The 14,452-nt window shown below is 43.8% G+C and overlaps 2 protein-coding genes across 4 annotated transcripts in view; both read right to left on the bottom strand.

The window, feature by feature from the left end:
- LOC310701103 (vomeronasal type-2 receptor 26-like) overlaps positions 1–14,452 on the bottom strand; it is a 255,322-nt gene that overhangs the window by 27,368 nt on the left and 213,502 nt on the right. For 2 of the 3 annotated variants that reach the window (XM_083491371.1, XM_083491374.1), the window contains exon 1: positions 4,807–4,934. The exons of the other annotated variant lie outside the window; for it this stretch is intronic. The gene's annotated coding sequence lies outside the window, so the exon portion shown is untranslated. Of the gene's footprint in view, positions 1–4,806; positions 4,935–14,452 lie in introns of those variants that run through there. 3 annotated transcript variants of the gene reach the window in all.
- LOC310701668 (vomeronasal type-2 receptor 26-like) lies at positions 4,894–11,675 on the bottom strand. The gene is made up of 4 exons (XM_083492922.1): positions 11,431–11,675; positions 9,733–10,024; positions 7,482–8,285; positions 4,894–5,039 (listed from the first exon to the last, which is right to left on the bottom strand). Exons 1-4 carry the CDS (start codon positions 11,646–11,648, stop codon positions 5,019–5,021), a joined length of 1,335 nt encoding a protein of 444 aa, XP_083349048.1. The 5' UTR covers positions 11,649–11,675; the 3' UTR covers positions 4,894–5,018.

Genomic DNA, 14,452 nt, shown 5'->3' on the forward strand with positions numbered 1-14,452 from the left:
TATGTGTTATCATATTATTGCTGTTATATAAAGGTAAGGTAAAGGACGCCTGGATGGTTAAGACCAGTCAAAGGCGACTATGGGGTTGTGGTGCTCATATCGCTTTCAGGCCAAGGGAGCCAGTGTTGGTCCTCACACATTTTTCTGAATCAATGTGGCCAGCATGACTAAACCGCTTCTGGAGCAACGGGACACTGCGACGAGTGCCAGAGCGCACGGAAACACCATTTACCTTCCCGCCGCAAAGGTACCTATTTATCTACTTGCACTGGCATGCTTTCAAACTGCTAGTTTGGCAGGAACTGGGACAGAGCAACGGGAGCTCACCCCATCGCGGGGATTCGAACCGCCAACCTTCTGATCGGCAAGTCCAACGCCACCCGCGTTGTTATATATGTTGAATGGTTACTTTAAATGTAAAGGTTCATCATTGTTCCACTCCATGTGTATGTCTTTAAGGGGCCAGAGCAAGGGCCAGAGCAAGATAACGAGACCCAGCTTTACAGCTGTGTAACATAGCAGGTGCTGCTGAGTTGTATTTGATTAAGGTGTGTCAGCATCTGGGTAGAGTATATAAGGAGCAGCATCTAGCTCTCCCATTACCCTGGGGGATGGGTTGGTGGTTGGGTCATGTTTGTTTGTTAATGGATTTAGTGTAAATGGAGTTTTTGTTTTTCTTATTAAAACCTTTAAGTACTTTTTGAGTCCTTTCTTTTTAATGCATGATCTCCCCAGCAAGCTCTCTGCAGCGTTACTATACTGCAAAAAGTCAACATCTTTGGTTATGGGCCCAGCTACTGAGTGGATGACTGCATATTTTTGGACTCTGAGAAAGGTTTGAAAACTCCTCCTGTTAGCGTAGTTTTTGTGGGTCTGGAAGAGTTCCAGAATGGTTGACCGGGTTCCTGAAGCTGAGAAGGCTCTGGTCTTCCCACAGCTGACAGATGAGAACTATAGTTTATGGTCTTTTCGGGTGGAGGCGCTTTTGACCTCTAGAGAAGTATGGACCTATGTAACTGATGACCCTCCTGACCCTGTAACTAATGCTTGGTCGAAAGGAGATGCAAAAGCCAGGGCGATAATTAATTTGGCAGTCAGCGACCAGCAAATAGTCTATATAAGAAATAAGAAAACTGCCAAAGAAATGTGGGACAGTCTTGCAGCAGTGCATGTTAGAAAAGAGTCAGCATCTGCATTGACATTTTTCAAGCAGTTGTACCAGACGAAGTTGCAGCCTGGTGGTGATTTGGCAGCACACTTGAGACGTCTGGAGGCAATACGCGGCGAGTTAATTCGAAGGGACATGGAGATACCTGATATTCAGTATGTTTTTATCATCCTTTGTTCCCTTAATGAGGACTTTGATGGTATAGCTAGCCAGATATCTGCCGTTTCACCAGCACAATTAACTGTGGAAGGGGTAACGGCAAGATTAATGGGCGAGTTGGATAGAAGGGAGGCTTGTGCCATAAGCACTCCTGTTTCCAGAAAGAATGAGGAACGCCATATGCAAACCTGTGGTGATACAACTGCATTTAAAGCTGCAAAGCGTTGTTGGTTCTGCAATAAGCAAGGACATTTTGCAAGGGACTGCAGATCCAAAAGAAAGGAAAGTACTCCCAAGCCTGTTTCTGCTCGTCAATCACGGTCGCAGCCAGCATCGTATAGTAGAGACAGAAACGAGCCGCGAGCTTTTCACGCTCGGACTAAAGATCGTAAAAGAATTAAAGGTGCCAAGTGGAAGTCTTTTGTTATCGACTCAGGAGCATCGCAGAATATCTGCAATGATCGAAGCTTGTTTATTTCTTTCGAAGAGGAAATTGGTAATGTACATTTAGCCAATTCACAAGTCTTGCAGTCGCTTGGCAGGGGTACCGTTAAACTTGACTCTTTAAACATTACGATAGCGAACTGCATTTACTGCCCGTCAGTGGACAATTTATTATCAGTAAGGTGCTTTGCCCGTCAAGGCATAACTGTGCGTTTCTTAAAGTCTATGTGTGAGTTTTTCGAGGGGAACAAACGTCTATTGTATGCCCGGGAATCTGATGGTTTATATAGACTGTATTTTCGCACCTACTCCCAATCGCCTATAAATTGCAGAGCAGCACAGTCAAGCCAGGAGTTGAGGAATGTAAGGCCACATTCTGGGTGTATCCACGTGGCGCACAGAATTCTGGGACACCTGAATTTTGCTGATGTAATTAAGACAAAGAATATTGTCAATGGCCTCAACTTAAAACCATGCAAATTATTTATGCAATGTCTATCCTGTTGCAAGAATAAGATTAAGGTTGCACGCAAGGGCAGGTGCTCAGATAGGAAAGTAACTGAGCCATTTGAGCGTGTACATTGTGATTTAGTTGGGCCACTCCCACCATCATTAGGAGGTTCTAAGTACTGGCTTACCCTGATAGACCAGTATAGTAGATATTGTTGGACTTATGCAATAGCTGAGAAGTCCCAAGCATTTGAGAAGTACAAGGTTTTTTGCAACTGGGTAAAAACGCACTTTAACAAACCTATTAAGAACCTGTTTTCTGACCGGGGCGGGGAATTTGTTTCTGAGGATTTTGAGAAATTCCAGGAAGCGCAGGGGACTACTCATGAGTTATCTTGCCCCCGAAGTCCCTGGCAAAATGGGCTTGTTGAAGTTGTGCAGCGTGACTTGCAGGCAGGGGTTAAAACTTATCTACATGATGCTAATCTGCCCAAAGCGTTTTGGGCTGAAGCGCTCCATGCTTTTTGTTATGTTAGAAATCGCAGTTATCATTCTGGTTTAGATGTCACCCCCTATGAGAAGCTGTTTAAAAAACGCCCTAATCTGAAATACCTACGTATTTGGGGTTCAGATGTAATTATGCATTATCCTGCTAAGCAGAAATTGGGTGAACGTAGTGTTCAGGGAAAATTAATGGGCTACCAGCAGGGGGCGTACAGAATTTACATACCAGCAACTGGCAAATTTCATATTACCAGAAGCATGATACAAACTGTAAATTGGAATGGGGTTGCTATTTTCCAAGATACTGATGGTATAAATGGTACTGAGGAAGAAGAGGAAGCAGCAGCAGCAGTAGCAGGAGGAAATGGTGATTCTGAATTAATAGAAAAAGACAAAAAGCCTGTTGAATCTGATAATTTGTTTGATTTAAAGTCACAGGCACCTGAGGGGAGGTTAGATTCTCTTGAGTTTTCTGACCGTGAGCTTAGCCTACAGGCACCTCTTCAGTCTGACAATGATAATTTACAACCTGAAACTAGTAGTGCACTGAGTCCCATTAAGTCTGAGGAGTCTGACTCTCCTTCCGGACTGAGACGTTCAGATAGAAAGAGGCAGAAGCCACAACGTTTCGCAGATGAACATTTTAATACTGTGTATGCCAATAAGGTGGTTTTTGAGCCAAAAAGCTACAGTGATGTTCAGAATTTACCTATGCACCAAGCTGTAAATTGGTATAAAGCTATGAACTCTGAGATAGCTTCTTTAAAAGAGCATAACACTTGGTCTCTTGTACCACAAACCCCAGATATGAGACTTATTGATTCAAAATGGGTTTATAGAGTTAAAATGAATGACAAAAATGAAGTTGTAAGGTACAAGGCAAGACTAGTTGCTAGGGGCTTTCAACAAATTCCAGGAGATTATGATTTGTGCTATTCACCAAGTGTAAAATATGAAACAGTTAAGCTTTTGTTAAAAGATGCATCACAATGTGGAAAAGCCCACTACGCAATGTTTCTCTGCTCTTAAGAGAGTGGTAATGTACCTTAAACATACCAAACATTATAGGTTGCAGTTTACAAGAAGCACTTCCAAAGGTTACACATGAAAAACATGTACAAAGTATGTTTTATGTTTTTGTTTCACAATGATGAACCGCAGGGGAAATGTTGAATGGTTACTTTAAATGTAAAGGTTCATCATTGTTCCACTCCATGTGTATGTCTTTAAGGGGCCAGAGCAAGGGCCAGAGCAAGATAACGAGACCCAGCTTTACAGCTGTGTAACATAGCAGGTGCTGCTGAGTTGTATTTGATTAAGGTGTGTCAGCATCTGGGTAGAGTATATAAGGAGCAGCATCTAGCTCTCCCATTACCCTGGGGGATGGGTTGGTGGTTGGGTCATGTTTGTTTGTTAATGGATTTAGTGTAAATGGAGTTTTTGTTTTTCTTATTAAAACCTTTAAGTACTTTTTGAGTCCTTTCTTTTTAATGCATGATCTCCCCAGCAAGCTCTCTGCAGCGTTACTATACTGCAAAAAGTCAACAATATATTCCAGCACCAATCAAGCCAGGATGCCATTTGGTTTTATGCAATTTTGCATTATATTATATATGTATAATATACTGCTCACTCACTTGAACATTATTCACATATTTAAAATGCATACTTTAAAAGGCTGGGTTTTCTTAAAAGTGACTAATGGGGGGGGACTGTTGGGGACATGGTATAGGACCCCACTCCAGCATGCAGTTTCTGCTCTACTTTTAAGGATGTGTGTGGGGGGGGAGTGATAGAAAATGACCACATTTTACATATTTATTTCATTAAGTATTTATTTATTTTGTAAAATGTGTACACCTCTTAAATGTAAAAACCCCCCACCACCCTCAAAGTGGTTTTCCAATTCAAATTAATTTTCTGTTTATGCTGAGAATTGGGGAGGGAGGCCTTTGAAATCAGCCCTAGATTAGACTGCAAATGAATTGCGTAGGGATAATTTCCTGTATAATATAGAGTAAATTATTTGAGTTTAACAAATGTCACAGGGTAATAAAGCACACATAAATCTTTCCCCCTACCTCTTTAAACTGCAAGGGCCACACGATGGCTTCTGTGTTAATGGTGAGCTTTAAATCAGAGGCTGCCTGTCTCTCTACGCTCCCGACTTTCACTCTGCCTTGAGACTTATTGAGAAACAGCACCCAGTTCACAATGTCATAGTCAGCTGCCAGCTCCCCATTCTCATCTGAATACAATCCGCCCCTGGAGGCGTTAAACAACTGGACGTTTCTTAAGAAAGGGTGGAGCTGGACTGACAGGAGAAAAAGAAGAATGAATAATACCCGGAAGCTTATGAAGAATTCATAATACCTGGAAGCTTATGAATTAGGTTCACAGAATCAAAGAATCATAGAATTGTAAGGTTGGCAGGGATCCTAAGGGTCATCTAGCCCAACCCCCTGCAATGCAGGAATCTCAGCTAAAGCATCCATGACAAATGGGCACCCAACCTCTACTTAAAAACCTCCAAGGAACTTGAGTCCACAACCTCCTGGGGGAGACCACTCCACTGCCAAACAGCTCTTACTGTTAGAAAGTTTTTTCTTGATGTTTCGTTGGAATCTCCTTTCTTGTAGCTTGAAGTCATGGGTTCAAGTCCTACTGTAGGAGGTGAGGACAGGTGACCCCACCTAGGCCCGAAGTCACCCCCCCCCAACCAGGCCTCAAAACTGTCCAAAAATCCTTTTGTCTTCTAAAACTGCTTTTCTCTGCTTTTCTCACAAGATGCTGTGGCAAGGGCAAACCGTTACTTTTTATCAGTACAAGAAGGCTTCAAAAAGCTAATGAATAGGCTCTGTTCAGAGCAGGCCTGAGAACTGACTTTTCTCTCATTCTAGTTGCAACATCTTTGGACATGCTGAACCACTCTCATTCCCCTTTCCTGGGAAGAGTCCCAAGACAGCTTTCTGTTCATGCTCAGAGGAACTCATGGGGCAGGAGTCCTGAAGGAGGAGAAAGGGGAGGGAACTGGAATGGGAATATATACTCTGTGCACATGACTGTGAACTCGTGCATGTTTTTGTGAACTATCACACTTGCTCCTTCTACCAGTTCATGGAAGGTAGAAATAAAAGCTTTTTCTCCGAAACTATTCCTTGAGTGTCTGTTGACTCCCATTTTCCCTTTCCTGGGCGCAATATTTTTCCCACCCGAGGGCAAAGCCTCATAAGGCTATACTACCTTACAGGAGAAAACAAGCCAGCTCCCTATTCCATGATGGGACAGCCCTTGAGATACTTGAAACTGGCTCTCGTATCTCCTCTCAGCCTCCTCTTTCCCAGGCTAAACAGACCCAGCTCCATAAATTGCTCCTTATAAGGCACAGTTTCCAAACCAATGGTCATCTTGGTTGTCCTCATCTTGGGTCAGTGCACTTCTGGACTCATAGGAATCGATTGCTGTTGGCTTTCCGCAGTCACAGCTGAAATACATTCTTAAGTCCTCCCTTTTCTCCTGCCCGACTTTGTAAATGAGCAGAGATAGGATCATTACATACACAAGCACATTGTGTACCCTTAGGAGAATGGTGCAAGCAGAGCCATACCTTACAGTTAGACAAAGTGAGGTGGGTCATTTGAAGCAGAAGATTTGGGGCACAGCAACTTCACAGTACTCTTATTGATCCAGAAGGCCACTGGATCTTTCAGAATACTGTGAAGTTGCTGTGCCCCCAATCTTTTGCTTCAAGTGGTCCTCTCTTCCTTTGTCTGCTGCTTCTGCCTACTCTGTAAGAGCATAAGATAAGAAGAGCCTTGGCCTCTCTTATAGGTGTTCCTTTGGGTAGGCTGGATCTGTTTGTGCTGCTGCTGTTGGTGACCATTCTGAGGTCCAGCGCCGAGGGCCTTCTGGCGGTTCCCTCACTGCGAGAAGCTAAGCTACAGGGAACGCCCTGTGGAACGCCCTCCCATCAGATGTCAAAGAGATAAACAACTACCTGACATTTAGAAGACATCTGAAGGCAACCCTGTTCAGGGAAGTTTTTAATGTGTGACATTTTAATGTATTTTTAATCTTTGTTGGAAGCCGCCCAGAGAAGCTGGGGAGACCCAGCCAGATGGGCGAGGTACAAATAAATTATTATTATTATTATTATTATTATTATTATTATTATTATTATTATTATTAGCTGAGCCCAACCCAGTCCCTCTGTCTCTCCTTCCGTCTTGGATTCAGCTGGCCCTGAAAATTGGCTGCCCACCTCCTCAGTTACCAAAGGAACTGCACACTCAGAAGATGGAATAGTGGCTGATTCACATGATTCTCCCCTTCTGTGACATCTGGCAACAGTGGGGGTTGGACCCTCTCATAATTCACTGCTTCGGCCTCCTGATGACTTCCTTTCCTCCCCCCACCACCTTTGTTCTGAAATTCCTCTAATCTTGATTTCACCCTCTGAACTGCCCTTGAACCATCTCATAATACACGTAATTTTATACTTGCTTAGAATGAATTGAATTTGCCATTTTTCTGCCCATTCATTCCATTTGGAAAAAAATTCTTTTTGGAGCTCTTCACAATCCCTCTTACTTTTAACCACCCAGAACAATTGGGTATCATCAGTACATTTAGTTTGCTCACTTTTCACGCACAACTCTAGATGATTTATGAACAAGTTAAAAAGTAGGGCGCATAAAACTGATCTGTGAGGAGACACCACTTTCTACATTCATGTTGCAAAAGGAGAATACTGTACCTGCCAGGGCTGTAGTCTTCCATGTCCCCAACTGTCTCCTCTACCCATCATCAGCATCTGTTTGGATCTGGATGAATAGGCAGAACTTAAGGCAAGTGCCACAGTTTGGATGCTGCTATAAGTAACGTAGCTGTCTTGAGACAGGGCCCTTTCAATCTCCTCTTGGGGAAGAATCTCCAGTTTTTCTTTCTCTGTGCATCTTGTCCAGCCTTTCATGGGCAACACATTCTCTGGACATAAACAGTGAAATGATTTGTCCCAGAACCATAGTGTTCTGCCAGACCGTGGCTTATAATAGTCATATTTTGTCTGTTTTCTAGTCTTCATTATGAAGGACAAAGAACCATGGGTGTACATGAAAGTATTCATATCATGAGACAAGTTCATATTGATGTCCGGAAAGGCTGTTGTGATCCAAACTTTCCCCCCAGGTTGTATCTTTTCAAATATGCTTTGGACCTTAATGATGATGCCAAATTTATTGGAAGAGTCTCCATTGTAGACAAATACATTGACTTTTCTCCACATGATAGGTGGTTCATTCAGCATGGCGATTTGGTATAGATTCTGATAAACTATTTTTTCTGAGAAGGCAACACAAATTCCATTGGTGAGCATCAGAGGTGTTATGGAACTTATGAACCTTTCTCCATTATAATTGTCTGGAGCAAAGATTCCAATCCACGTCCATCCAAAATGCAGGAGGAGTTGGACAATCCCCAGGTACTGGATTTCTTCCTTTGGGATCATCCGATAGGCAAAAGGGAACTGAGTTTTATCATGAAGAGGAAAGCCATAACTCACCTAGTGAGAAAAAGGAAGAATATCATATGTATGTTAATAACAAGCAAAAAGAGGCCATGTCAGGGCGGGGAATGCATCACACGCCATCAAAAGAATGTTCAAGACAGTGCTTTACTTTCTACTCATAAATGAGGTCACGTTGGGAAGCTTAATAAAAATATTCCCAGCACAGTGGTACCTCAGGTTACATACGCTTCAGGTTACATACGCTTCAGGTTGCAGACTCTGCTAACCCAGAAATAGTGCTTCAGGTTAAGAACTTTGCTTCAGGATGAGAACAGAAATTGGGCTCTGGCGGCGTGGTGGCAGCAGGAGGCCCCATTAGCTAAAGTGGTACCTCAGGTTAAGAACAGTTTCAGGTTAAGTACTGACCTCCAGAATGAATTAAGTTCTTAACCTGAGGTACCACGGTATGCAGCTGTTGTGCACATGACCAACTCCATGTTGGGCATTTTTATGGAAGGATTCAAAATCAAAACTGTCAACATCATAATGCATGTTATTCCTATGCCTCAAGAAGGTTATTGTAGAATTAGGAAAAGCGCTAAAAAGGTGAACAAAAATGATCTAAGTTTTGGAGCAGCGTTTCCCAAACTTGGGTCTCCAGCTCTTTTTGGACAACAATTTCCATTATCCCTAGCTAGCAGGACCAGTGGTCAGGGATGATGGGAACTGTAGTCCAAAAAAAAAAAAAAAAGTTGGAGACCCAGGCTTGGGAAATCCTGCTTTGGAGCAACTCTCCTATGGGGAAAGGTTACAATTTTCCGGATCTTTTTAGTTTAGAGAACAAAAGAGACATGATAGAGTTGTAAAAGTATTCATGGTATGGAGAAAGGATAAAAAGACCCCTTTCTCTGTATCCCATAAAACTAGGACTTAAGGCCATCCAATGAACCTGAATGTTGGAGGATTTAGAATGCTTCTTCACAGAATGCTTCTTTCCTGCTTGGCAGGGGGCTGGACTCGATGGCCCTTGTGGTCTCTTCCAACTCTATGATTCTAGGGCATAGTCAAACTGTGGGCTTGCCCCCACAAGACGTAAATATGTCCACAAATTGCATGGCCTTCAGAGAGGAGTAGGTAGACTCAGGGAGGATAAGACTACCAATGATCCCTAGCCAGAGGGCAGTCTACCTCTGAATTCCAGTTGTTGGGAATCAAAAGTAGGGAGAGTGATGTTGCACTCGGGTCCACTTGCGGGCTTCCTGAAAGTGGCATCTGGTAGGCTACTCTGAAAGCAGGATGCTGGAATAGATGGACCTATAACCTGATGCAGATGCTTATGCTCTTAAGGCATCTTCAGGCAAGATTGAGCCTATTGTAAATAGTTTTAAGGGAATCCTTCAAAAAACGGAGAATCCTAGAGTAGGAAGGGAGCTCACGGTTCACATAGTCTAATCGATCCACTACTGTTGCATCCCTGGCTGCTGGCCATCCCATTCCCTACCTGTGGGATTTTGTAGATGCCCAACATGCTAGAAATATGGGTAGAAATGTCCGATTCAGCCCCTTCAATAACAGCCAAGAGGTTCTTGCGTCTTCCACAGTTGTAGTTTGGAATATTCTTTCCCCCACCAGAATGCCCGTCCAGCAGTGCACTGGAAACCACTCTGCCATCGAAATAGGTTTCAAAGAGGTTGTAGCCCAAGGTGATGTTGGTTAAAATCAAGGGATCCTGATTAATCTCCTGAACAGCAAACAAGAAGGACAGAATGTGCCAGTACTTCTCTTCAGAGATACTGCAAAGCATCAAATAAAACACTTGTGACAGGCTGCCATCATCCATTCAGTGAAAACAAAATGCCATATTCTTTCTAAAGGCCTTCTCAGGTACATACACCTCAAACCAGGGTAAGGTAAAGGTAAAGGGACCCCTGACCATTAGGTCCTGTCATGGCCGACTCTGGGGTTGCGGCGCTCATCTCGCTTTATTGGCCGAGGGAGCCGGCGTACAGCTTCCGGGTCATGTGGCCAGCATGACTAAGCCGCTTCTGGCGAACCAGAGCAGCACACGGAAACGCTGTTTACCTTTCCACCGGAGCGGTACCTATTTATCTACTTGCACTTTGACGTGCTTTCGAACTGCTAGGTTGGCAGGAGCAGGGACTGAGCAACGGGAGCTCACCCCGTCACGGGGATTCAAACCGCTGACCTTCTGATCGGCAAGCCCTAGGCTCTGTGGTTTAACACACAGTGCCACCCACATCCCCAAAACAGGGTATCTCTGGGTAATTCTTTCTATGTTTTTGTTGGGGGAGAGATACAGTTCCTGGCTACAAGTTGGATAGTTATTTGCCACTTTTGAAAAACAGCAGAGAGGTTATTGTTCACAGCCTTTAAAGAACAAAATCAACTTTTTTTTAGAGGTTTGTGGTTTGGAAGCTGATCAAAGCATGTGTTAAGAAGATGTGGTTTTATACATCTTCCTATGTTGAAAATGAATGTTCATCCTTTACACTGGGTAAGAGAAACAGGCACTTGTTAACTTGTTCATATACAATCTATAGAGTTAGGACTGAGCAGTGAAGTGGCCAAGTTTGCTGATGATGGTAGATTCTTCAGGGTCAGTACCACAAAAAGAAATTGTGAAGATCTCCAAAGGACCTAACAAATCTGAAAGAATGCTTGATAAAGCCCAGATATCGTCTGAGTGTTGCTTAAGCTTTGTACAAGCAAGCCACGATGAATGTCGGATAAACAACTCATCTGAAATGAGGAGCCATCACACTCAATATCGGGAGATAACCTGGCTAGGAGTACCAGAAAACAAGAGCTGTCCTTGGTACCTAGGAACAGTCAAAGCACAGGTGGGGCGATGTTGGATCCTGGTACATTCTTAAGGAAATCAACCCTGAGTGCTCACTGGAAGGAAGGACAGATTGTGAAGCTGAGGCTCCAATACTTTGGCCACCTCACGAGAAGAGAAGACTCCCTGGAAAAGACCCTTATGTTGGGAAAGATGGAGGGCACAAGGAGAAGGGGACGACAGAAGACGAGATGGTTGGACAGTGTTATCGAAGCTACCAGCATGAGTTTGACCAAGCTGCTGGAGGCAGTGGAAGACAGGAGTGCCTGGCGTACTCTGGATCACGGGGTCATGAAGAGTCGGACACGACTAAACGACTAAACAACAAAAACAACTTACTCACGAGGCCTGATTAATGGAGGTTGAGAGAAGATGTATTCATCAAACACAGCAGCTTTGGGTGAGATGATTCCGCTAATGAGATGGTCCCCTGCCCTGTAATAATTCACTGGTTCATTCTGAAGCCAGATCAGATCCACAGAGCATCTACCCAGCTGTGTCCCACAGGCAGCCTGTGGCATTAGCAGCAGCAGCTGCAGAAGCAGGAGTGATATCATCCTAGCAATGTCAGTGGCAAGTGTCCTCCCTTATGACATCAGTGACACAACTGGACTCAATTCATGGATTCAGACCTAAAGGTAGGGAGAGGAAATTTCCCATGTGCACAGTCTCTGTCTGCCCTCCATCCCAGGCTCTCAGTGGCACGAGATATACTTATTATCTTGAGAAGGGTAGGACAGGAGGTATTTATGTCACAGTTATTCTCACAAGCTCGTTGCAAGAAGTTACATCACATTGTCCATGATTGTGATGCTTAGAATATAGGTCTCAGGGGAAATTCCTAGAGCTTTGGTGTGAAGAGAGGAATTAATCATTATGATTGTGATAATTATAAAGGGGAATAAGTTTCCTATTTGCTACCTCTTGGGCTCTCTGCATGGTGCAATGAGCAGGTGGAGAGCTAGAGAGAAAACGTGTTTCTGAGAAATCACCAATAGGGCTCCATTGTCTGCCATGGACCAGTGAGGGAGCAGGTGAACTTGGAAAACGTTGTGGCAATGAAACACTTTCACATTAGGCAGGATGAAAATGTTATTTGTTTTAGACTAGTGGTTCCCAACCTTTTTTTGGCCATGCCCCACCTAAAGGTAAAAGGACCCCTGACCATTAGGTCCAGTCGTGGCCAACTCTGGGGTTGCGACACTCATCTCGCTTTATTGGCCGAGGGAGCCAGCGTACAGCTTCTGGGTCATGTGGCCAGCATGACTAAGCCGCTTCTGACGAACCAGAGCAGTGCACAGAAACACCGTTTACCTTCCCGCTGGAGCAGTACCTATTTATCTACTTGCACTTTGACATGCTTTTGAACTGCTAGGTTGGCAGGAGCAGGGACCGAGCAACGGGAGCTCACCCCGTCGCAGGGATTCGAACCGCCGACCTTATGATCGGCAAGTCCTAGGCTCTGTCGTTTAACCCACAGCGCCACCTGCGTCCCCACCTAAGCACCTCTAAAATCCTGATTCCCCACCTGAGCACCTCTAAAATCCTGATTCCCAACCGACATGTATTTCTTATTACAGTGGTACCTTGGGTTAAGTACTTAATTCATTCTGGAGGTCCGTTCTTAACCTGAAACTGTTCTTAACCTGAGGTACAACTTTAGATAATGGGGTCTCCCGATGCTGCCGCGCCACCGCCGCATGATTTCTGTTCTCATCCTGAAGCAAAGTTCTTAACCCAAGGTACTATTTCTGGGTTAGCGGAGTCTGTAACCTGAAGCATCTGTAACCTGAAGCGTATGTAACCCGAGGTACCACTGTATTCAAATGTGAACTCCTATTCACGTAGAGGAAGCCTAAAAGGCCATTAACTTGGTGTAACTTATTCTCGAATTGCCCCCCTTAAAAATCAAATAGCCCCCCTGTGGGGCGTGTGCCCCACATTAGGAATCACAGTTTTAGAGTCTATGTGAACCATCACCCATATGCTTACCTGGGGGGCAGTAGTCCCTCCCCACCATGCAGAAACTCTTTTGTTGTCTGCTGATAGCCCCATTTCCTACCAGTCATTATAAGACACCAAGTTTGTTAATAATCCTTCTCTTGCAAAGCACATATTGTGAATTAGTTAGCTGCTCCTCAATAATCTGCACATCTGCAGTTGCCTTCTGCTTAACCATGCTGTTTTCTAGTAGGAAACAAATTCTGAAGAAATTTGCAGAGAATGATCACTGGGGCTGGCCGATAGATCATCCAATCCTGGTTTGAAGTCCATGTCATGATATCAGTTTCATAATTTTGGACCTGGCAATATATCTCAAATCATGGGGTGTGTGTGTGTGATGCAAAAATCACAATGTAGGAGAAACCGTGAAGCTGGCAAATGCTTCTCTTGAGTTCTGCATCCCCTGTTAAGTCTGCTGGCTCATCTCTCATTTTGCCCTTCCCTTCTGAAGTGGGCAGAAATTTACAAGAGCAGGCACCGGCAAAAATCATGATGCGGAAAAAACCATGAAGCCAACCAATGCCTCTGTATAGCTCCATCCTTATTTCAGCCATCGTGATATATCACAATGTTTAGCTGGTGATATATTGCGATGTTGAAAACCAGATATCAACCAGCCCTAATGCTCACAGGCTCCTTATCGGTACATCTTGTCAAGGACACTGCAGCTGTTTATACATTTGCGTACCCTTCACATATAATGGGTTGTATCCAGTGCAAGTAGACTCATGGAAAATTATCAACATGACAAAGCTAGGAAGTCATCATGATGTTCTGTAGGGTCCAAGTCGTTTAGGGCTCTGCTTGTTAAGATCAGAACTTCAATGGGAAAATGTAGCTATGGGCAAACAATGGACACGGTAGAACATTTTGGGGCCATTTGCTCCAGAGGACACAAAACTGCCAGCAGATGCACCTCTACATGTTCTGGAAAACTTCTGAACACTTTTCAAGGACATTCATTCCTATACAAAAGCCATTACAGCCATCAAGCTCTAAGGTTATGAAGACACGGCAGTGTCCTGGTAAAGAAGGAGGCAATATCAGGTGAAACTTTATGGAGGTATTGGGAGATAGTTCTTAGAATATTAGAACTGTAGAGTTAAAAGGGTCCAGTGATTCCATTATGGCACCCCTGAAAATAACCTACCTCTTCAGCTACTTCTATCCAGATGCTAACTCTTCTGACAGAGTCTTACCTGCCCTGCTTTCATCAATGATCAGGTTTTTTTTTAATGAAATTACCTAAATATACATAAGTTTGCAGAACTGAGTATGTTAGGAATCAGATGCTTCACTTCATTTTCATCATGAGATTCTCCTTCGTATTCAGATCAGGCCTCAGCAACATAATGTA

Source organism: Podarcis liolepis (genome assembly GCF_965112155.1).
Source record: "Podarcis liolepis genome assembly, chromosome: 2".
Taxonomy (NCBI): domain Eukaryota; kingdom Metazoa; phylum Chordata; class Lepidosauria; order Squamata; family Lacertidae; genus Podarcis; species Podarcis liolepis.